A 24,878-nucleotide genomic window follows, 5' to 3' on the forward strand; every position below is an offset into this window, starting at 1 on the left:
TAACACTATTGCTAGAATTTGATAAAATAGTTTATATAATTTAACTTATGGAAATATTATTTAATAAAATAAAATATTGAATTAAAAAATAAATATTAAATTAACAAATTGAAAGTCAAATTATAAATATACAAATAAAATGGTACCCAATATTTATATATGTATGACCTTATTAACCTCGAGAATGACTGTTTATATATAATAAATGAATATAAGAGTTTATAAAAAACTTTTTCAGTAGGAATATTCGAATATGTATTTGAACTAAACGTCATGGTATCTATCAACATTTCCATCCCCTCCCTAAGGGTGGATGGACCCATAACTTTTAATTTGAGTCGGTCAACACTAAAATATAATTTATTTATTTTACTTCCCATCACATATTAATATTTAAGAAAATTAATGATTAGTAACATTATTTATTTATTTATTGAATTTGACATCACTGACTATGGTACATCAAGAAATAAACAAAATAGAGAGTTCCTATGAAGTAGAATATAAAGTAATCTCAACCATTAATTTTAATATCAAGGGTTGAAAATATTCAATCTTACTTTAGATGAAAAATCATATACAATTTTTAAAAAATAATCTAGTGGTTGAGATATCATCTTTTAAAAATACAAATTCTGCACTCCTTAATAGATGGAAACTTGAGTATATATACAACTTTACATAGTTGAATTTAGGTATCAAATACCCATCATACATATGAGTCTCAATGTTCAATGCATCAATACATTACCCAATAAAATAATAAAACAAGTAACATCTATTTTGAATCTCCAACAAAATCTCACAACAACAAAGAACCAAAGCAAGTTATTTATCCAAATTTACAAACTTTGCATTCCATGCACAAACACTTTCTACAAGGTACTTATACTAAATTAGACAAAACCATGCATTTTAAGCTTTTCACACATCCTCAATTTCTCAACCAAACCACTACATAAAACAACAACATTAGTTCCCTCACAAACCAACAAATAAACCGACCCAAAAAAAGTGACAAAACGACATTAGTTATTAAATCTTCAAAACAATAATAAATATAGCAAAATTTATATTTATATTTGTATTTATGCATATATATATATATACTAAAAAACCAACGTGGGTCAAACTTTTTAATACCGAATATTAAATAAGATTTAATTTTGTTTTGTTGTTATTTTATTTTTTTCTTCTCATTCTCTAAGAAAAAAACATAAAACGCCACATACATGTGTTATTACAAAACACAATAAAAACCCTAATATTAACTCCAATAACAAATCTCTAATCACAAAATCAATCTCAACCGTTCGATATAAGATCCAACGGTTGAAAAGTATAGTTCACTAGTGCTTATCACTCTTTCCACTTCTCACACCATCTTCACACTCCCCTCACTGTTTCTGTTTCTCTCCTAACATGAACCAAAACATCATCGATCTTCAAACGTTGTTGTCATCATTCACTCTCAACAACATTAATCACCAATTCAATTTCGACCCACTAACATAATCGAAACACCCATCAAATAAAAACACTTTTTTCAGCTTAAGCTCTTAATTCTCAGCTGGGTCGTAAAAAAATCTAACTTTGATTCTTAAAGGTGCCATTTTTATTTTATGCTGGGTTTAAAGGTTGTTTTTTTTTCATCTGGGTTGTGTTTTTTTGTGTCTGTTGAACTTTGTTGAGTGAAGTTTTTCTCTTTATCTAATGGTAATTGATAATCATCAGAGGATGATGTCTGATGTTGCGATGAGATCTTTGATGAAGAAAGGTGACTACGGTGAAGATGTTGGTGTTTTGCGGCGGCAGCAACAAGAGGCGAGTTACGGTGAAGATGTAGGTGCTTTGAGGCGGCGGCAACAAGAGGAGAACGAGAGGGAGAATGAGGTTTTGAGGTTGAGAAGTGGGTCTGCGCCGCCTACGGTGGATGGTTCTTCGACTGCGTTTAAGGGTTTGTATGGTGGTTCTCCAGTGGGATATAGAGGTGGAAGAGGTTTGGGGAGTGAGGAGGAGCTTCGTGCTGATCCATCTTATGCGAATTATTATTACAAGAATGCGAATCTGAATCCGAGGTTGCCTCCGCCGTTGGTGTCGAAAGAGGATTGGCGGTTTTCGCAGAGAAGGATGAATGGTGAGGGAAGGAGGGTGAATGGTGAAGGAGGTGAGAATGTGAATGGAGAAAGATCTGTTTTTTCTATGCACACTGGTGGAGTTAACGGGAAGGTGGATGGTGCTGAATGGGGCGGCGATGACGGCTTGATTGGCTTGCCGGCGACACTGGGGCTTGGAAGTAGGCAGAGGAGTATTGCTGATATATTTCCGGTGAGGGTTTATGCAATTTTATAGTACTGTTTGTATTTGGGTTTTGTTGTTGTTTTTGTTGTTATATTGGTGTGAGATTGAGACCCTTTTAGCTAAACTTGTTATTGGATTTCTCTCTAATAATGAGAGTACATCGGATAGAGAGACGTCAGACAGGTAGAGTTAGAGGAAGACCTAGAAATCTATGAAAAAGATCTTGATATTAACGATGAGATAAAGCTTGGTTGTTGTTGTTTGTTGCAGCTAAATTCAAAGAATTTGCTGATTTTGTTGTTGTTTTTTGTCCGGAGCGTTACTTTTTATAACTGAAGAATGTTATTATATTTCTATATGATCATGAGCTAAAAGTTTTGATTTTCGATGAATTATGTTCTAAAATATTGTTTATTGTATTGACTTTTGGTTATGTTATGTTGTTTCTAACATTTTCTTCATGTTTTTCAAATCAGGATGAAAAGAATGGCGCAGCATCTGCCTCCATGCACTCTCATCATCTGCCTGGTCGTAATGTGTTTGATGACATTGCTGAAATTACCGAAACCTATTTTGCTAGTCAGCATCAAAATTTGGATGATTTGCAATCTGGCGGAAATCATGTTGGTTCGGCATCTCATACTTACGCTTCTGCTTTAGGATCCTCTTTGTCAAGGAGCAGCACCCCTGACGCTCAATTCATACCGAGAGTTTCTAGCCCTTCTATTCCGCCTATTGGCGAGGGTAGGTCTAACGCAGCAGATAAAAGAAGTGTCAATCGTCAAAACTCGTTTAATGCTGCCTCGTCTAATTTAAACGAGCCCTCAGATCTCGCGTCTGCTTTGGCTGGTTTGAATCTCTCTCAAAATGATGTAATAGGCGACGAGAAACATTCCCCGTCGTCAAGGCTCAATCAATTGGATTACACTCGTAATAATGCAAAGCAGTACGAATACTTAAACAAGTCTGATTCGCTACCTTATCTTCGCCATTCTCCAAACAATCCCTATTTGAAAGCGAGTAAAAGCAGCGTCGGTTTCGGACTAGATGTGAATGGTTCTACGTATAATGCAAGAGGACCTTCTACACCAACTGTTACTGGAAGAGGTGGTTCATTGCCTGCTCATTATCAGCATGTTGATGATACGCATTTCTCGCATGCCAACTATAACATGGGCGGGTTTGCTGTTAATCCTTCATCACCACCGATGATGGCAAGCCAGCTCGGGAATGGAAATTTGCCTCATTTCTTTGAACACACTGCTCCATCGTCTGCTTTAGGAATGAATGCCATGGACTCGAGGGGCTTGGGAAGAGGCGCAAATTTAGGACCTTTGTTGGCTGCGTCGGAGTTACAAAATGTAAACAGGTTGGGAAATCTCGCTGCAGCCAACCCTCATCAGCTTCCCATGTTCGATCCTGTGTATCTTCAGTATCTGCGATCAAGCGAAGCTGCTGCTGCACAGATTGGAGCTCTTAATGAATCAGCAAGAAATAACAACGTACCAGATTTACTTACCTTCCAAAAAGCTTATATCGAGTCACTAATTGCTCAACAAAAAGCACAACTTTCTCACCCCTACCTAGGTAAATCAACTAGCATGAACCATAATTCTTATGGAAATCCATCGTATGGGCTCGGCATGTCGTATCCCGGAAGTCCACTGGCCGGTTCCTCCTTCCCAAACTCGATGTATGGACAAGGTAGTCCTATGAGCCAAGGGGAGCGGAATGCACGTTTGTCTGGGATGAGGAATGCGGGTGGCGGTTTAACGGGAGCTTGGCATTCTGATGCTGTTAGTAATTTGGACGATAACTTTCCACCTTCCTTGCTCGATGAATTCAAAAGCAATAAGACCAAATGTTTTGAACTTTCAGAAATTTCTGGGCATGTTGTTGAGTTCAGGTGCATAATGCTGGTCATAATACTATGTTTTTCTTCTTGACTTTTGAACATTTTATCTAACTTTTTTTCTTTATAATTCTTTTACAGTGCTGATCAGTATGGAAGCCGTTTTATTCAACAGAAACTTGAGACGGCTTCGGTGGAAGAGAAAACCATGGTTTTCCATGAAATAATGCCAAATGCACTTACACTAATGACCGATGTCTTCGGTAATTATGTGATTCAGAAGGTAGTTCTGCTCTTTTGACTTTAAAACTTGTATAGTGTTTTTGTTATTGGATGCCTAACGTATTCTGATTCGTGTTCAGTTTTTTGAGCATGGATCATCAGAACAAATCAGAGAACTGGCTGACCAACTTACTGGTCATGTGCTGACACTTAGTCTTCAAATGTATGGCTGTCGCGTTATCCAAAAGGTCTGTCTGGTCATCACTTTACCTTACGACTTTTACAGTATTCTATAATTTTGTCGCACTTCTGTCGCGTTACCCAAGTTTTACTTTCTTGCAACCCCTCCCAATGCTAGATAGGATCTCGAACTTGTCAACAATGTTTAGAATTATTAATTTTTAGTATTAATGATGAATGTGTGCTTTTTGAGCATTTATTTGAATTGTAAATCATATGTAATTTGCTACCTTTGGTATCTTGGTCTTTCTGTGATCTGCCAAAAAGTTTAGGTTTGCTGATCCATGTAACTAAGGTTAATTAATATGATTCGTCGCATCATCCCAATATTCCGCAAACTGTTTCTAGAACGTTGCTCTCTTGTGAATGAGACACTTCACTTTGATGAATTGTTGAAATAAAGACCAAGTACTCCCTTTTTGTCTTATTGGGTACGAGTCGCCAGGTATTTTATTTTATTTTGGAGCAAACTGATTCTTTTTCTTTTATTTTTTTTCTCATTTTATATGGTTTCTGAAGTGTTCGACATCTGAAGTATTAAAGTGAAAAAAAAAAGGGTGGTTTCATTTGATTATATGTTATTCTTCATTTTGTGTGAGATTCTGATATTTTGATGCATTATATTTACAGTTATTAATCTCTTTTTTTCTGCATTGGCTAGGCTATTGAAGTGGTTAGTTTAGATCAACAGACAAAAATGGTTACGGAGCTGGACGGTCAAATTATGCGTTGCGTGCGTGATCAGAACGGAAACCATGTCATCCAGAAGTGTATTGAATGTGTACCTGAAGAAGAGATCCGGTTTATCGTTTCAACATTTTACGACCAAGTTGTGACGCTGTCAACTCATCCATATGGCTGTCGTGTTATACAGGTCACACAAACACGTCTTTTCACTTTTATTCGCGTGAATCGCGTTTCTTGAATTTATAATAATAACCGGCAAGAGATTATGATTTTCTAAACTAGTTTTGTTTTGATAAGCAGCGAGTCTTGGAGTACTGCCATGATCCTAAAACTCAACAGATTATGATGGATGAGATTTTGCAGTGTGTCTGCATGCTAGCGCAGGACCAATATGGGAACTATGTTGTTCAGGTTTGTTTCATTGTAATTGGTATTGTAAAATTGTTTGTTTATGAAACTCTTAGATTTGACTCGTTTTCCTGTTTGATTTGTTTTCAATTTTCAGCACGTGCTGGAGCATGGCAAGCCTGAAGAACGAACTGCGATAATAAAGGAGTTAACTGGGCAGATAGTACAGATGAGCCAGCAGAAGTTTGCTTCTAATGTGATAGAAAAGTGTCTGTGTTTTGGGACGGTCGCTGAGCGTCAAGCCATTGTGAATGAGATGATTGGTTCGACCGATGACAACGAGCCTCTACAGGTTTGTGCATGACATTGCACCCCTACTTCTCGGTCTTAACTAAAACCTTTTTCTGACTTATATTTTGCTTGTGTTTTTGGGGGTTTTAGGTTATGATGAAGGATCAGTTTGCAAACTATGTCGTACAGAAAGTGTTGGAAACTTGCGATGACCAGCAACTCGAGCTGATTCTTAATAGGATCAAAGTTCACCTGAATGCTTTGAAGAAGTATACCTATGGGAAGCACATTGTTGCGCGTGTCGAGAAATTGGTTGCTGCTGGAGGTACTTTCAGTCTCGTTAATTTACTTTTCGTTCAAAGTTATTTTTCTTGCGTGGTTGAAATTTGCACGTAATTTATTTGATTTTACATAAAAACTTGATTTTCCTCCCTAGACATTTATCTTTAGACTCACATTTTTACAAAACTTGCATATTTGTTTGAAGAAACACTGAAGTTTATATTCTATTAAACCAATAAGTTTGATAGTTTGAATGTATCAACTTTTTATTCACTAGTATCATGATGTTGAATGATCTACTAGATTGCTAATGTTTTGCAATTGAGGAGATTAGTTCTCAATATTGTTCTTAGAATTTTGGTTTAGACATATCTCAACCACAAAAGTGAGCTCCAGCTTATATGGGATATCATCACACCTCACCACACTTAGGATTGAACAAATAGAGGTGACCTAGTAAGAGTTCTAATTACGTAGTAGATTCGAATTTGAATTTGGACTTAGCATAACTCTACATTGGAAGCTAGCTCAAGAAGTGAGAATTCCTCAAGCCTTATAATGTGACTAATTTGACGATATCACTAGTTAGTGTGGGACCTCAAGAAACACCTCACGTTTAAGACTTGACATTAACCCTTGGGGGTTGGCCTATTGCTGAAGGCTTGAGATCTGAGAGTGTGTTTCTCTCAAGGTCTCTGATTCGAATCTTGCCACGTGCTATCAATTTCTGTGTTGGGTTAGTCCATACAGAGCTTTGCCCTGGCTTTAAATGGGCCCCCGCTAGTGGACGGTGGGATTGGTCCTCTTGGACTAGTCGGTCTCAAGACCATATACGAAGTTCTAATATTTTTTTTTTAATATTGAGAAAAGCTTTTGTGTGAGTTGAGATCTTAACCAATGTGACCAATGGATTTTTTTACTTTCATTCCATGCTGAAAGTATCTTCAAGTAAACTCTTAAGTGTTCTATCATAAGCACTCGTGACATAAGCACTCGCGAGACTGTTTAGAAAAGCTTATGAAATAGCTTACGACATATGTGCGTAAGCTGAAAACATCATTCGAGGCAGTTTATAACTTATTTCACAAATTCTCCTGAATAGCTTATGAAAACAGCTTATAGCTTATAGCCTCGTGAATTGAGTTTCAATGTTTCATGATACAATGGAAGCTAATGACATTCTTTTTGTTGTATATATGCAGAGAGGAGGATTAGTTTTCTGACACTAAATCATCCTGCACAGATGGTATAGAAGGAGTTGAAAGTAATGTACAGCTAACTCAGGATAGTTTTGTTTGATAATGGCACTGTCTATATTCAAAATAGACAGGTGATGATGAGATTGGAAGAAAGTAATAAAATGTTAGTTGTACTTGAAAACTGTACATTGTTGAGAATTATCATTACTATTACTACTACTACTATTATACGTTTAGAATCAGTTTAGCTCAGTCTGAAACATAAGAGAATCAGTTAGTATATGATTTTCTCACTGACTATATATCATGTTTATGAGCTAGTTTTAATGTTGTACAGGGAGGTTTTTGACTGTACAAATTTTACTAGGTTTGTCATAGGACAAGTTGTTCCTTGTATTTCGGATGCAAACATGTTTTTATGAGCTATTACTTTTTTGACCTTTGTTAATTTTTCATTTATATTTTATGGCATGTATTAGAAGTATGCATTTTGATTTTTGAACATTTTTAAACTTATATTATGTTGTAAACCAAACAAGCTGTTTTTATAAATGTTAAGTTGATAATACTTGTCTTATAAAAAGTTTTCAAAAATAACAACTGTGGTTGATTATTTTAATTTATGCATTAACATGCATAATTCTCCAACACTGTATTTACATGCATTTGATAATCCCATAAGTAAATTTAGCATTCTCAATTTGAATTTAACATTAGTTGAAAGCGGTTACAAGGTTCCTACATTCCTCTTGGCCCTAAGTTTAGGAATCCTCTCATGCTCTGGGCCTGCTTGTTCATCCTATGAGTTCTGCTCCATAACATCCCCATGGTCATAAAAAGTCACCTTGTCCTCAAGGTGAAGGAGAGGATAAGTGTTCGACATGTGTTGTTAGTCTTTCCATGTTGCCTATTCAAGAAACAACCCTTTCCATGTATTAATACCTGCAGTTGGTTGTCATCACCTTAGAATTTTCAATCAAGAACCGCTAATGGCTGCACCATTGGTTGATTTCCCATAGCTTCTAAAGGTAGTTCCAAAGTTGGTGCAACATTGCCTAGGAATGGTTTCAGCTGTGAAACATGAAAAACCGGATGTATATTGCTAGGAGGAGGTAGTTCTAATTCGAAAGCTACGTCCCCAATGACCTTAATCAACTTGAATGACCCATACTATCACTTGGACAATTTATGGATTCTTCGACCTTCCACAGAATTGTCTACAGGGGTTTAATTTGACAAAAACTAAGTCACCTACAACAAATGGATGCATGATTCTCTTTTGATCAGCAAAGTTCTTAATTGTTTCTTGTGCTTTGAGCAACTTCTTTTTAAGTTCTTCGATGTGAGTTATGTAGTCAGATCGAGTAGGAAAGGGTCTTCCATATATCACCTGAAGTGGAGAAAAATTAGGGGAAGTATGAGTCGTGGTATTATAGTGCCACTCCGTCTAATAGAGGTAATGACCCCAATGTTGCAGCTTATTCTGCACAAAACATCTCAGGTACCGTTGGAGTGTCTTGTTCACAATTTCAGTATGTCCATCGCCTTGTCGGTGGCAAGCCGTCGACATGCGCAAAAGTGACTTAGAAAGATGGGGTCCCTGTCCGATACGATTCTCTTTGGCATTCCATTTATCTTACATATCATAGTAGCAAAGGGTTCAACAACTTTGGAAGTAGTAAAAGAAGTTGGTAGCATGCCAAAGTGAGCTACCTTGGAGAGTCTGTCCACCACTACAAGTATCACTGTGTTGTTTTGGAATGAAGGGAGACCTACTATGAAATCTAATGGAATGTCCTCCCCCCACTAGGTTAGGAGTAGGCACGGGCTAAAGCAGGCTATAGGGTGCTTGGCTGGATGTTTTCATCTGCTGGCATATTACGCACTTTCATACAAATTCAGTCACATCTTTGCGCCTACCTTCCCAAAAGACATTCTCTTGTAGCCTGCCAAATGTTCTAGGGTATCCCACTGTGGACTCTTAGCTATGAAGAATGAAGTTCTTCTAACAAAACCTGTTTGAGAGGAGAAGTCCTAGGAATAAAGAGTTTCCCTTTGAAAAACACCATTCCACCCACTAGCTGGAATCCCTCACGAGCCTTAAAAATTTCCTTGATAGTTTCCACTATTCGTTAAAACTCCTCATCACACTCTAATTTCCTTTTGAATTTGTCAATGAATTCCATATGAGGGATAAAAAGAGTATATTATCGCTTCGTTATGTACATGCTAAGTCGTGTGGCTAATGAATATATTGAAGGAGCTTGGAAGCAATGAGGGTGAGGCTATTATGTTATTGGTTGATAATGTTTCGTTATTAATCTTTCCAAGAACCCAATTGTACATGGGAAGATTAAGTATATTTAAATGAGGTTTCACTATTTGAGGGAACTTGTTAGTGAAGGAAAGTTAAGATTGAGATGATGTAGAAGTGAAGACCAAATGATTGATTTGTTGACTAAGGGAGTCGCAAATGATGTTTTCAAAAGGTTAAGATGAGCATGATCAAGGAATACTTGGAACACTTGAAATAAGGTGGCGTGTTAAAAGGTTAAGTATTTCAAGAGTTATAACTGGCAACACGAGAATGTAACTGATTGATTACATGCATAAAAAATAAGTCAAATAAGCTGGAAAAGTGCATTTGGAGTTGTTGTAACCGGTTACGCATTCGGAGTAACCAATTACCACTGTTAGTTACTTTTCTTCTGTTATTTGCTGCTGTAACCAATTATAGGTCCGGCTTTTTTACTTTTTATCTTATTTGGTTTGATATTTTTGTATCCCAATCACTTGTATATATATCTTAGAGCATCTCCAATGGTGCAACTCATTTTTGGGTTCTTTGTAGGACCCCTTAAGACACATCATCTATAAACAACTCATCTAATTTTCACTCTAATGGTGCAATTCTATATAACTCATATTGGGTCCTACAACTTTACTTTATATATTAATATTTTATTCAACTAAAGTGTTAAAAAAATAGTGCTGACAATTATAATTTTATTTCAAGAAGGGTTATTAGAAGTATGTTATTAATTGACAATAAATGAAATAAAAAATTTCTCACATTCAATTATCTCTCTCTAAATCTTTTCTTTCTCACCCTCTTTTTCCACTTGCTCAAATCCTCCATTAATTATTTATCAATATGTTCAAACGAAGGGCATGTTTTTATACTATGTAGTTTCTCTATGATCTTACTAACACATCCTTATCAAAGGCATGTTAAGTAGTTTCTCTATGATCTAACTAACACATCCTTATCAAAGGCATGTTAAGTAGTTTCTCTATGATCTAACTAACACAACCTCATCAAAGCTCTTTTAGCTTCATCAACTTTAGAAATGCCCATGGGTGTAACAATCTTACTCTTAGTTCTAGAATTGTTGCTTATGTCAATTTTCAGCACATATTTGTTTGAATGATTTTTCCATCTTCATTATTAGATCAAACCAAGTTCAACACATATTTGTTTGAATGATTTTTCCATCTTCATTATTAGATCAAACCAAGTACTGTTTAGCTTTAATTTTCGTAGCATTCTACATTTCTTCTTTATTTCCAACCAAATCAATCCACCCTTCCAACCTGTCCCATGTTAAAACCCTATCGAAAATTAGTAACCAATACCAACCATGGTTGTATTGTTTTTGTATTTTCAAACTTTTCAAAGAGATGATCTTGTAATTTACTAAATTTTAACTTTATAATCTAAAAATTATTTTTTACAATCATACTTCTCTTTAGGGCTGGTCATCGTTCGGTTCTGTCAGAAAACTAAATCGAATTGAACTATTATATAAAGGCATCTAAACTGAACCGATCCGTTTCAATTTTTTTATAACCGAACTGAATCAAAAATTTTGGTTTGGCATAATTCGAACCGTATCAAATCATTAGAAGACAATTTTTCCAAACCGAACCATTTGCTAAAGAACCGAACCGTTATATTTACTTTTTGAATTTTCTTAATAAAAAATCTATTTAAATTTATTTTTAGTATTTTTTTAATAAAGTTTCTCAATATACTATTATACATGATTTTTAACTTAATTTTTTTTTTAAAATTTAAGTTCATAATCAAAATCTAAATTAATTCAAAATTGCAAAACTCATTAAAAAAATTACAAATTAATCAACTTTTATAATATTTAGGGCTGTTTAGATAAACAGCTTATAGCACAGGTGCTTATAAAAATAAGCACTTATGAATAAGCTTGTACAAGTCATTTTTATAGCAAAAAAATAAAATAAATTTTTTATTGTTAGCACACCCTCTTCATATTCAGCTTTTATTTGAGAATGAAAATGATGTAACTGTTTTTGATGATTTTAAGTATAATAGCATTGATGGTGAGCTTGCTGGTGTTGTTGGTGATTCATGGATTTTGAAAACTGAACCTGTTTCAATAACTTGGCACTCAAGCAAAGGTGTGAAAGAAGACTCATTTGATGAAATTGTTTCATCACTTTCGAAAGATGTTGAAGATTTAAACTCATCAGGAATTACAATAACTTTGTTGTATTTTTATGGAGAATTGATTGCAAGAGCAGCAAGTCTTGCATTGATAGCAGAAGAGGTTTTTTCCTTCCATGGTATTCAAAAAGTTAGAAACTATTAGGTATTATAACATTACTCTATAAAACATCAATTTGGGGTTAACTTTCTTCATCAATTTGGGATTTAGGATTGTTCTCCATTTTTAGTTGTTTTTCAAAGTTTCCAAAAGTTAGTTGGGGTTGAGTGTTTAAAGTTATTAGAAGTTAAAATTTTGAAACTAAAGTTTTAACGGTTCGGTTCGGAATTAAATTCAAAGTGGTTAATTGTTTTTCGGTTCAGTTCTAAAATCATTAATAAAATATAAATTCGGTTCACTAACCATTAATAATCAATCAGTTAATTTAACTCCAGCTCGATTCGATTCGGCAATTCGGTTCGATTTGACGGTTTTTTAAAAAGCCATAGTTCTCTTATTTCATGCGCAAAATATTTACCCATCTCAAAACATCACAAATATGATCATCTTAAATTTTTGAAAGGCTTGTGTAAGTTATAACTATGAGTCTTATTTAACTATAATTTAGTAGTGACAAATCTATTATAAAACTTTATTTATCTCTAATTTAACTATAACAAATCTAAGACTCTCTAGCCTATTATATGTTGTACATCCTAAAACACATAAAATCTTCTTTCTCATTATACATGAATCATTTAAATTAATGAAGAGACCGTTATTCTCATCACAACTTCAAGGAAAAAAAATGTGAATTGTTAATTAACTTTTTAGATCTAAAAATGATTATACAAGATTTAGTTTTGTTTTGATGTTGCATTAAAATGTTCTCACTTGATATGCTCCATATATATATATATATATATATATATATATATATATATATATATATATATATATATATATATATATATATATATATATATATATATATATATATATATATATATATATATATATATATATATATATATATATATATATATATATATATATATATATATATATATATATATATATATATATATATATATATAAACACAGTTGCCACTAATATAACTAACTATTGCAACAAGTATATTAAACTTGATAAATAACAATAGGAATCAAAAGGACAAGTACCCTACAAAGATCCGTTCCAATATCCTCCCTAAAAACTAAAAAGCTATAAACTGCTTAATAGATATTTCTATCTGAAAAAAAAAAAACTCCCTAAAAAGCTATAAACTGGTTAATAGATATTTCTATCCTGAACAAAAAACTTGCAGTGTCTTCAGGTTTTGTTAAGGTAGCAATTGGAAGCAGATAGAATAAAGTTGGAATAATGACATTTAGCTTCTATTCAACATGGCAGTCAATTTAAATGTTTCATTTTTTAAAAAAAATTTAAGGGTTAAATACCTTTTACCCCCTGCCAAACAAGCGAGATTTGGTTTTGCCCCCTTTAAAAAAAAATTTGTTGCGCAGATCTTACCCAATGCAGATTCCAGCCATTTAAACCTTTTACCATGTTTTTACCTAGAACACCAGGTTGCCATCCTACGTGTCTGTTACTGTTATACCCCAAAATTTGCCCGCATCTTTTTTCACAAAGTAGGCAACAGACTTCTGTCTAAAAATTGAGAGTTTCATATAATCTTGGATTTTATTTCATAAATATCCTGATTTTATGAATACTCGGTTTTCAGAATATTTCTTATACGGTATTTTGGTTCGCTGTTGAATTTATTCTTACGCCATTTCACACACGCTGTTTATTTGAGATTTATTTGCAGATAAATAGTACTGACGCAATTGCTACAGAATTAAATCTTTTTGCAGGCGCAGAGTCCGGGGATTCAGACTGTACTGGTAACAAGTAAATTATTATTAGTTTTTGTTTCCCACTAATTTTTGTACTATATTCTATTATTTTCAAAAAAATCTTTTCCTTTCTTTTCAAATCTCTTTCTTTCAAAATCAAATCCTAACTTTATTCTATATATCTCTTCTTTCAAATCCTACTACCACTCAAATTTTCCTTTTTTGTACGGAATCACTTCATTCCCCAACGTCTCTATCCTTCTTTTCACTCTATAAATACCTCTCATTTTTTTCATAAATTCTCACATCAAATTCTAACTCATCTCTCAAATTTCTGCTTCATATTCATTCTCTCTTCTTCCCCGGCAAAAATGGCGAAGCGGATGGAAACGTGTTTTCTTATGGTCATCACCGTCGTGGTGGTAATCATGTCCTTCTTCTGTCTGCATAGTCCTGAAAAATGTGGACCTGGGTTGTTTACACTCCCAATCATTTATATGTTATTATTTGTAGCATGGATTATTAATTGTCATTCTTAAAGTTTGTCGTATCTTTTATTTTTTAACGTACCGTTTACTCGTCGTACTGTTCATTAAAATATGTAATATTTGTACTGTCAGTATTAAATGTCGTACTATCTGTCGTACTGTTGTTTAATTATTAAGATAATATTTTGTGTGTTTTCTGCCAGTTAAATATTTATTTTTCTGTGCATTAAATGTTTTTCAGGGTTATTATCGGTAATTTTACTCGCATACAGTATATATTATTTATTTATTATGTCTGTGTTGTTTCTAACAGCTCATGTAAATAAATTTTCACCATTAATACAACAAAAAAAACAAAAAGAAAAAAATTAACTTTGACTGTTGAATTTTCACATTAATTGCTACGTTAATGTCTGAACAGTCAGTTGACAGTCAAACCCGCTGACAGTGCAATTCTCCGTGTTTTGTACCATCAATCAAATCAATATTTTGCATTTCAAAATTCCAAGATTTTTGTTCTAGAAGTCTTCTGAATATTACATGATTAGCAGAGACTCAACACTGCACAAAAATCAGGTACGCTTAACTGTCTCCTACGCGAACAGTCCCTAACTAGGGTTTTTGTTTTTTTCAGGAGAACAAGTTTTTGAGACCTCAAATGGATTTCATGGACCTCCATATATCTCAAAGTACCACCATACAAATTTTCAAACTTCAAATTCGCTCAGACGCACAGTCAGCAGCTCAAACAGTCAACAGACGACCCGGTTGACCAAAAAGTCAACAGACAGTCAAAAATGAATTTTTTTGTCAACATCCATATTTTGTCAAAAGATTCATCATTTGATCATTGGTTGATCATAATTCATCAAGGAAAGATCAAAAATCAACAAAACCCTAAGTTTCAAAATTAGGGTTTTCTCCTAAAAAGTCAACTGAACTTTGACTGGTCATAACTCTCTCATCCTTCATCCAAAAAATTCAAACCAAAGCTCATTTTGAAGGAAATTCAATTATATTTCAAATGCAATTGGTCCCATGGTCATTAGATTCACCATTTGAAAAATATGAATCAAGACATTACAGGTCATTTTCAAAGTCAACAAAAAGTGGTTTTTTGTCAAAGGCCATAACATCAAGATAAATTCTCCAAATGAAAAAAACGTTTCCAAAGTGGCTTGTAGAGGACATCTTGAGGTTTCTAAAAAGTACAAGAACTCCTTCATATGATAAAAATTGAGGGATTTATGCCTTGTTGAAGTTGGCTATTTTTTTTGGGAAAATGCATGAAATCAACATTGACCAAAAGTGTTTTTTTCCAAAGGAGACCAAATTTCCATGATCCAAACATGTTTCTAACAATGCTAAGGGCCTCGCATGATCAACCAAAGGCCCATAACATTTTATTTCTTTTTTTGGTTTAATTTTATTACATTTAAGATTAAATTAAAAAAAGAAATGGAAGGATAATGTTATGTGGCTTGGATATTAAGCTAAGGTCATCAAGAAACATTCAACTCTGCCACAAGAAGCTAGTACAGCAGAAGAGAGTGGAAAAATCAAGCCATGGTTGCTTGAATTCAAAGCTACATATGTTATAATATTCAAAAATTCAACAAAATCATCAATGCTTCCTAGCTTAGTTTTTAAGCACGTTCTTTGCCTATAAATGAAGTATAACACTTCATCAAGAAAAAGAGACAAGATCAGAACCAAACCTATGCTTGTAACTCACTTGTAACACATTTGAAATTTTCAAAGAAACTTGAAATTCAAACTTTCAGTTTAAGTCATTTTTAATCCTAACTAAACACTCAAACATCATCTTTGAGCATCATTGAACCTGTTCCAATCAGTTTCAAGCTTTGAAATACAAAGAATCGAGCACCATAGCTCACGGTTTGTGTAAACAAAAACTTAACAAAATCTCATCATACACTCACATCTAGCACGATGTAATCATATATTTGAATTTAGTTCATTGTTCTGATCGTTTCTGGATGGTTAATTGAAGTTTGAACATGTATCCATGAAGATACCATTTTAGGGTTCTTGAACTCTATTTTAGGGTTTTTCTTAAAAGGCAAAATTAGACAAAATTAAGGGCATGGTTGAATTCAGTGAATCATGACGAATCAAATGGATATGTCGCGAAAAATTTCTATGCTTGTTTACCCCTATTCTCTATTTTGCAGGGATGAGATTCATCTATTACAGCGCTTTTTGGCAAAAAATGCTATTAAAAGTATTGGCTGGAGGTTGAAGACGAAGGCGTGGCGCCATCTGATTGGCCAGTTTGAAAAAGCGCGCGTTTTGTCTTATTCTCGGATCTGATGCTTCGCTGACTAGACTATTGCCATGCTCCACACGTCCTTGTCCATTAGATCATTTTAATTCTCTCATCTAACGCTCCTTGTCTTGCAGGTTCACCATAGACCCTAGGGGTTTGCCACACATGATTATTGTTTTATATATTTTCTATTTTATTTTATTTTCTTTACAAAATTAATTTAAAATAGTTTCAAAAATAAAAAAATATAATAAAAATATTTCTAGGTTTATAAAATAATCTATTATTTTTTTGACATAAAAATATTTTATTTTTCTTAATAATTAAAATATTTTGTTTAATTAATTAGTATATATTTATATATTTGCTTTTTAATTATTCAACCAATCAAAAAATCATAAAAAAATTTGTTCTTTATATTAAATTTAGTTTATATATTTTAGACTAATTTTTTACATATTTAGAATATTTTTATCTTTAATTTTTAATTATTTATGTAATTATTTGCATAATTATATGTTATTTAACTTAATAGTTTTCAAAACAATTTCAAAAATTCCAAAAAAATTAGTTTTATTTTAAAATTAATTAATAAGCATTTTGAACATATTTTAAACTTAATTTTTAGGTTTAAATTTTATTTCTACCTTTTTCCTCATTTTTAATTAAATTAACCATGCATTAATTCTAATTAAAATCAATCATACAAAAAATCCAAAAATATTTCTTTTATCTTATTGCAATTTAAATTCCTAGATAAAGTGTATAGGTTGTCAAATTCATGTAAATAGCGTAGTTTACATTTCCCGCAAAATCGATGTAATAGCGTAGATTTACTTTCCGCATTTTACATTCCGCATTTTAATTCCAGCACATATAAAACTGCGTGTATGTCAAGAATAGAAACTGAAGCGTTAGATCACTAACTTCAAAGATAAAATATCTGAATCAAAACACAATCACACTTGCACCTCTTAGGGTAATCCCTCTTTTACTCTTTTCAAAATCAAAATCAAATTCTACTGTTTCAAATGCAAAAAATCGAACTTTCGTTTACATCCGGTGAAAGGAGAATTTTCTAAAGGAAATAGGAAAAGACCTTATAACTTAGGGTAGACCTCCTAATTTGCTTGCTCAAATCAAAACAAACAAATGTCTCATATATCATTGTTTTCAAAATAAAACTTTCAAAAAAAAAAGACAATACTTGGTATATATCCAAATAAGGATTATTACGAAGTTAACGTTCTTTTTTTTCAAAACATCTTTCGAAAGATAAAACACTTTGTATACATTCGCACAAGGATCATTACAAAGTCAATTTACAAAGGTATTTGAAACCACATACAAGCATTTCAAGGCAAGAGAAAAAAATGATTCAAAACAAGTGAGCTAAGCAAACTAAGAGCCCATGGATAACCATGGATACAAAGGGTGCTAACACCTTCCCTTTGTATAACCAACCCCCTTACCCAGAATTTCTTAAAGGTCTTTTTCTGTTTCTTTTATAAACCTTTCCTTAATTGGATAAAATAAAAGTCGGTGGCGACTCTCTGATTTTTCAAAAACACAAAAGCAAAGAGAAGAGTGTCAGTTCGTATATCTCTCCACGAGAGGTACGGTAAAAAACCGAGGGCGACAGAACTGGCGACTCTGCTGGGGAAAAATAATTTCTAAAAACAAAATGTTTTTTTAAAAGGGGTTACCTTAGAGTATAGATCACTTCGATGTTTTCAATTGCTTGACTTGATTGCTTTATTTTTCAAAGGTTTGTTTGGGTATTTGCTTGTGTGAAAGATTCTAACCCGAATCTCGAGATACCTTAAGTATGTGACAATAGACCAAGGAAACTGTACGGCATGTACCGATACGGTTGATCTGGTAGTCACTATTAGTGCGACACTTTGGTTTATACTGATATCCCTTGAAAACGACCAAGGAGTATGTTAGGCTTCCGAAATGTCATTAAACACTAATTTGTCTTAGAACCTTTTAGTTAAACTTGACTTGTGGCCTATTAAGTGGCTAGCTTTGAAATTGATCGAAGTTAGTTATCCTCGAGGAATATTTTGATCGGCCATCCGAGCGCCGTATTGAGATGTTGTCTCCAAGGATCATAGAACCCGAATACTATTCTAGGACAGGTTTTAACCAACTCAACTTCAGTGGGGAGGGTATCACCTATGAACTTCATGCAAGCCTTTAAACCTAAGGCTATTGTTTGATTTGTTTGTGTTTGCCACATGTTTGACATCATGACATCATAAGCATCATAAGCATATCATGTTATCACTAATCATTTCAAGGATCGAAGAGTTTACCTTTGTTCTGTTATTGCAGGTAATGGCTCCCGCTACCTGAGATTACATCTGAATCAACATCTCAACAGTGCCATCTGAACTTAAGGACTTAATATCAGAATTTCCCAGGAATGCTCAATTCACCGAAAAGCACGGTCACCTACTCCATTTGGTTACCTCAAAATTTGAAGAAGACATGATACGGGTCCTGTTCCAGTTCTTTGATCCCGAACATCATTGTTTTACATTTCCTGATTACCAGTTAGTACCCACCTTGGAAGAGTTTTCTAAACTAATTGGATTACCTGTTCGAGATCAATTACCTTTCACTGGTTTAGAAAAGATCCCAAAACCTGAAATCATTGCTGCTGCCTTACATTTGCGAAAGTCAGAAATTGAGTCCAATTGGGAAACAAAGAGTGGAATCGAGGGTTTGCTTGCTAAGTTCTTAATGGAAAAGGCTCGATTACTACTAAAAAACAGAAGTTACCCAGCTTTTGAGGAGGTTGTGGCTCTTTTGATATATGGGTTGGTTTTGTTCCCTAATCCCGACCAGTTCATAAGTGTACACATCATCAACATTTTCTTAACCCGTAACCCGGTACCTACCTTGCTGGGAGACATTCTACATTCTCTACACACTCGTACCATGAAGAAACGAGGAACTCTTATGTGCTGTGTACCACTACTGGCTAGATGGTTTACATTACACCTTCCCCGATCAGTGTTGAGAAATGAACAAAGGATGCAATGGTCTGAGAATGAAAATGATGTAACTCTTCTTGATGATTTTAAGTATAATAGCATTGATGGTGAGTTTGCTGGTGTTATTGGTGATTCATGGATTTTGAAAACTGAACCTGTTTCAATAACTTGGCACTCAAGCAAAGGTGTGAAAGAAGACTCATTTGATGAAATTGTTTCATCACTTTCCAAAGATGTTGAAGATTTAAACTCATCAGGAATTACAATAACTTTGTTGTATTTTTATGGAGAATTGATTGCAAGAACAACAAGGCTTGCATTGATAGCAGAAGAGGTTTTTTCCTTCGATGGTATTCAAAAAGTTAGAAACTATTAGGTATTATAACATTACTCTATAAAACATCAATTTGGGGTTAAGTTTCTTCATCAATTTGGGATTTAGGATTGTTCACCATTTTTAGTTGTTTTTCAAAGTTTCCAAAAGTTAGTTGGGGTTGAGTGTTTAAAGTTATTAGAAGTTAAAATTTTGAAACTAAAGTTTTAACGGTTCGGTTCGGAATTAAATTCAAAGTGGTTAATTGTTTTTCGGTTCAGTTCTAAAACCATTAATAAAATATAAATTCGGTTCACTAACCATTAATAATCATTCAGTTAATTTAACTCCAGCTCGGTTCGATTCGGCAGTTCGGTTCGATTTGACGGTTTTTTTGTAAAGCCATAGTTCTCTTATTTCATGCACAAAATATTTACCCATCACAAATATGATCATCTTAAATTTTTGAAAGGCTTGTGTAAGTTATAACTATGAGTCTTATTTAACTATAATTTAGTAGTGACAAATCTATTATAAAACTTTATTTATCTCTAATTTAACTATAACAAATCTAAGACTCTCTGGGTGCGTTTGATTTGTAAATTATGAAGTACTGGACAGAACAGTACTAGACAGTAGATAACAGTACAAGACAACTTTTTGTATTGTACTGTGTTTGATGGTTATTTGACTGGACAACTATTTTCTGGATTTTGCTTGATATGTCCATGCACCAGACAAAACAATACAATTTTTAATATAATATTATTTATTGATATATAAAATATAATATTTATGAATCAAAATATTAAATAATAAGGAGGAAAAAAGATGAAGAAATAATTTTTTTACTCTACTTTGTTTAATATGTTTATGCAGCAGACACAATAATATAATTTCTTATATAATATTTTTTTATTAATATTTTATAATCAAAATATTAAATAATAAGAAGAGAAGAAAAATAATAAATTGAGATTTTTTTCTCTACTTTATTTGATATGTCAATAAACCCAATAAAAATAGTATAATTTTTATTATAACATTTTTTTGATATATAACATATTAATATTATATTTATGAATTAAGATATTAAATAATAAGAAAGAGAGTAAAAATTAATTTTTTGATATTTTGTTGATAATTAGTGCTTGGGACAAAAAGTTGTCCCATGGTTTAGTGAGGGACAAGAAATTATGATTTTGTCCAGTACCTTGTCATATTTTTTGTCCAGTACCAGGATTAGTTTCTGCATCAAACAGAGTACAAAAAAAGTTGTCCTATCCAGTACCTCGTTTTTTAGCAAATCAAACGCACCCTCTGGCCTAATATATGTTGTACATTCTAAAACACATAAAATCTTCTTTCTCATTATACATGAATCATTTAAATTAATGAAGAGACCGTTATTCTCATCACAACTTCAAGGAATAAAAAATGTGAATTGTTAATTAACTTTTTAGATTTAAAAATGATTATACAAGATTTAGTTTTGTTTTGATGTTGCATTAAAAATAAAATAACATGTTGGGTTATATATATTATATATATATATATATATATATATATATATATATATATATATATATATATATATATATATAAACACAGTTGCCACTAATATAACTAACTATTGCAACAAGTATATTAAACTTGATAAATAACAATAGGAATCAAAAGGACAAGTACCCTACAAAGATCCGTTCCAATATCCTCCCTAAAAAGCTATAAACTGCTTAATAGATATTTCTATCTGAAAAACAAAAACTCCCTAAAAAGCTATAAACTGGTTAATAGATATTTCTATCCTGAACAAAAAACTTGCAGTGTCTTCAGGTTTTGTTAAGGTAGCAATTGGAAGCAGATAGAATAAAGTTGGAATAATGACATTTAGCTTCTATTCAACATGGCAGTCAATTTAAATGTTTCATTTTTTAAAAAAAATTTAATAATTTTTGTTAGGTAATTAATGGTAAAACATTGTTCATCTATTGAAAAGTGCCATGTTTATTCAAACCGTAGAGAATAGTCAAATTGCCAATTCTTTGCCAAAGAAAGGTGCCCCATAGAAGATACTCACTGTGATATGATTTGTATTGTTTTTGAGAGGGTGAACACTTAAGAATTGAGAGGGTAAACACTTCAGAATGATAAAAAAAAAAGGAAAATGCAACCCATTAACATGAACATTGTGCACACTAAATCTCAACGCGCCACAAGAATCCAATATTTTAACAAGATGATAAAATTATTCAATTATTTGTCTAAAGTCTCGGTTTCTCCTCCTGAACTTAACCTAACAGGAGAATGCTTAGATTATTCAAATGTGTATAAGCATGTTCCATCATCACTTCTAGCCGTTGGGTCGAAGTTTTTAGCATTTGGATCCGTACAGCCTTCAGGAACAGGAATATTTATTTGCTGCGCTGCTTTGCCTGCAAATACATTAATTATTCAATAAACTAGACAAAAGAATATTTGTTTATAATAATGAACGGAGGAAGAATACGCGCAAAAGATTCTATGAATGCCTCGAGATAAAAAAAGATCTAACCATAGAAAGTTCCACTCTTGATAGCATCCTCATTGGCATCACCAAGAGCAGCCTGGCTCAAGTATTTATCTGCCAATTGAACTCTCTTAACATTCTCTTGTTCTTGAACAAGCATGTTGCCATACTCCAACAATTTCTCTAAAGTCATTTTTGGTTGATCAAAAGTTGGAGGTCCTTCTTTTGAGTTCACAAGCTTCTTCCCAATGGCTTCAATACCAACACTAGAAATCCATTTTCTCACTTCATCATCATATACTCTAGCCCTCAATGCACCAAAGAAATCTGCAAAAATTTATAATGCATGCCAATTAGTTTCTCAGTAGCACCAACACCTCTGTACAACAAAGACACATGTGATTATGTTTAATTTATTATTGGTGTTGACGTGCCATTGTCAGAGTCAGTGTCTTGTTTGTGTCCGTGTCTGTGTGTCTGTGCTTACTTTCGTAGCAAGAAACTTACCAATAGATTGACCGGGAAAAGTGTCAACAATCTTAACAACATCCTCTTCAGGTACATTATCATGTCTAAAAATTCCTTTACAAACACCGATTCGATCTTCTCTCGTAGGTGCCCAGTAGAATTTCTCCATACGACCATCACGAATAAGAGGAGCATACAATGTTGAAAAATCGTTACCAGTAACAATGATAGGAACACGCGGATTCTCTTCTTTGTTATACATACCAGGTAGTTGAACATTAGTTGGATTATCAGCAATGTTCATTAGTGTTGCATTTACCATTTGGTTGTTTACAGTGTACTGCGTTGTTCCTCCTAATCGACCAGCTCCTGCGTCAAGATCGTTTATGAATAGACAACACATTTTCCCTTTTTTTATTATGTCCGCGGCTTCTCGGTATCTCTGTCTTATTAGTTTTGCTGGTTCTCCTGCATTTCCACTTTCCAGCTCTCCAGCACTCATCATAATTGGGCTGCAATTGTGAAATATATGTATTAATATTTAATACAACATGATTATCTATGCTGTACTTAAATAGAGTCTCAATTTATTTTGCCATAGTTAAACCGTGACTAACTAATCTGCAGCAGACCTCCAAAAACTTAAAACGACTCTGTAAAGAGGTTAAATAGGTTAGTATTTAAATGGAAATGACTTACTTGATTCCCATCTTGGCAAAGACAAGTTCAGCTTGGAAGGATTTTCCTTGACCTTTACCTCCCCACACACCAAGAATTAAAGGAACCTGAAAAAATAATGAAAATACTTGAATACAAAAATAATGAAAATAGTTGAATACATCTCTCTATTTTATTAGAGTCCGCGACCGTAATTTAAAACCATGATCTACAAAAATAATATACATAGATATATCTAATTACACGCCTTGATGTTAGGGAGAGTCATGAAGTTCTTGGTGATGTGAACAACAAGCTTGTCCATAAAAGCAGGAGCAATATAAAAGCCATCCTTCATATTGTCCAAGTTGTACCTGAAATAACATCATGCAAACTCACCACCACCTTCATATAAAAAAACTTAAAACCATTTTCACGGACCTCGGAAACACAATACTGACACGTCGACACTTAATCAAACGTATGAGTGTCAGTTTCAGAGGTGTCGGTGATAAAAGCTGGTACTCTCGTAACAATGAAAATGACAATAACTTAAAACTATATGTATCTATGACTCACTGTCTAAGTCCAGTACTAATGTACTCATAAGAACTCATGACTGCATAATGAGTTCCAGAATTATCTGGAGCTTGGAAAACTGAGTCAACCAAACCCTTCCCTCTTGTGATATCTTGCTGATCATCAGAAACATCATAAGCCAAACCTCTCCATCTATCCTTATCAGTTTGCTTGCTCTCATCAATCTCAGCAGCAACAACTTTGAAACTTCCACTGGAAGAAACCTTGGTGTTTGGAACCTTTGAAACAATAACCTTCTTTAAGCTTCTTCCAAAGAAAGATGAACTTGGAACTGAAGCCACTGCACCAGAAGTACTATTCAAACTCAACTGCACAATATCAAAATAACACAATATTAGCCTATCAAACACATATACAGACACTAACACGTCGACCAGTAATAATTTAAAATCATATAAGAACAACAATGAATGATAATTATGTAAAGTAACATACTGGAGTTGTGCTGATAGGTTTAACAGCATAGATTGATGTGGCCATGGATATATTGTCTTTGATGAGATAGAGAAATTAATGTGTGGTGTTTTGAAGCAAGTTAGTATATCCAAAGGGAATGAATGAATTTATAATAGTGACTCATTTGAGTATATACAAATTCATATTTCAAATATCTTAGCTAAGGATTTTATGATCCACACATTGAAGATTACTTTAATGCTATGTGGCAATCAGTTATTGGTTGAGTGGTCTAAGACAGTTCTAGAGAGAAAGGTCTAGATCTGATTTGGATTGAATCCTTTTCCAAGTTTATCTGATTTAATGAGTATTTGTTGTTACTACAATCTTATTTGGTTCAAGCT

General features: G+C 33.4%; 2 protein-coding genes across 4 annotated transcripts; one reads left to right on the forward strand and one right to left on the reverse strand.

Annotated features, from left to right (window-relative positions):
• The first annotated feature begins 1,262 nt into the window (after positions 1–1,262).
• On the forward strand, positions 1,263–7,870 carry LOC131620950 (pumilio homolog 1-like). Of its 3 annotated transcripts, none has more exons than XM_058892148.1 (10): positions 1,263–1,637; positions 1,735–2,328; positions 2,778–4,207; positions 4,295–4,436; positions 4,516–4,623; positions 5,277–5,489; positions 5,603–5,713; positions 5,808–6,002; positions 6,092–6,266; positions 7,426–7,870. In XM_058892148.1, exons 1-10 carry the CDS (start codon positions 1,623–1,625, stop codon positions 7,473–7,475), a joined length of 3,033 nt encoding a protein of 1,010 aa, XP_058748131.1. In that variant the 5' UTR covers positions 1,263–1,622; the 3' UTR covers positions 7,476–7,870. The 3 variants fall into 3 exon arrangements, with proteins under 3 accessions (XP_058748131.1, XP_058748132.1, XP_058748129.1); XM_058892149.1 differs by having other exon boundaries at positions 1,264–1,606; XM_058892146.1 differs by having other exon boundaries at positions 1,613–2,328.
• Positions 7,871–21,997: 14,127 nt separating this feature from the next.
• On the reverse strand, positions 21,998–24,670 carry LOC131620951 (ribulose bisphosphate carboxylase/oxygenase activase 2, chloroplastic-like). The gene is made up of 7 exons (XM_058892150.1): positions 24,514–24,670; positions 24,058–24,386; positions 23,747–23,852; positions 23,521–23,606; positions 22,861–23,333; positions 22,399–22,680; positions 21,998–22,279 (listed from the first exon to the last, which is right to left on the reverse strand). Exons 1-7 carry the CDS (start codon positions 24,556–24,558, stop codon positions 22,161–22,163), a joined length of 1,440 nt encoding a protein of 479 aa, XP_058748133.1. The 5' UTR covers positions 24,559–24,670; the 3' UTR covers positions 21,998–22,160.
• Positions 24,671–24,878: the final 208 nt, after the last annotated feature.

Source organism: Vicia villosa, linkage group LG7, assembly GCF_029867415.1.
Source record: "Vicia villosa cultivar HV-30 ecotype Madison, WI linkage group LG7, Vvil1.0, whole genome shotgun sequence".
Classification (NCBI taxonomy): domain Eukaryota; kingdom Viridiplantae; phylum Streptophyta; class Magnoliopsida; order Fabales; family Fabaceae; genus Vicia; species Vicia villosa.

Excerpts from the sequence above, each read along its gene's own strand:
- LOC131620951 (XM_058892150.1), bottom strand. The coding sequence starts at position 24,558 with ATGGCCACATCAATCTATGCTGTTAAACCTATCAGCACAACTCCA. Across the intron at positions 23,334-23,520 it reads TTTGCCAAGATGGGAATCAA|CCCAATTATGATGAGTGCTG; the intron begins GTAAGTCATTTC and ends TCACAATTGCAG. Across the intron at positions 22,681-22,860 it reads TTTTCCCGGTCAATCTATTG|ATTTCTTTGGTGCATTGAGG; the intron begins GTAAGTTTCTTG and ends AAATTTTTGCAG.
- LOC131620950 (XM_058892146.1), top strand. The coding sequence starts at position 1,714 with ATGGTAATTGATAATCATCAGAGGATGATGTCTGATGTTGCGATGAGA. Across the intron at positions 4,437-4,515 it reads GTAATTATGTGATTCAGAAG|TTTTTTGAGCATGGATCATC; the intron begins GTAGTTCTGCTC and ends ATTCGTGTTCAG. Across the intron at positions 6,003-6,091 it reads ATGACAACGAGCCTCTACAG|GTTATGATGAAGGATCAGTT; the intron begins GTTTGTGCATGA and ends TGGGGGTTTTAG.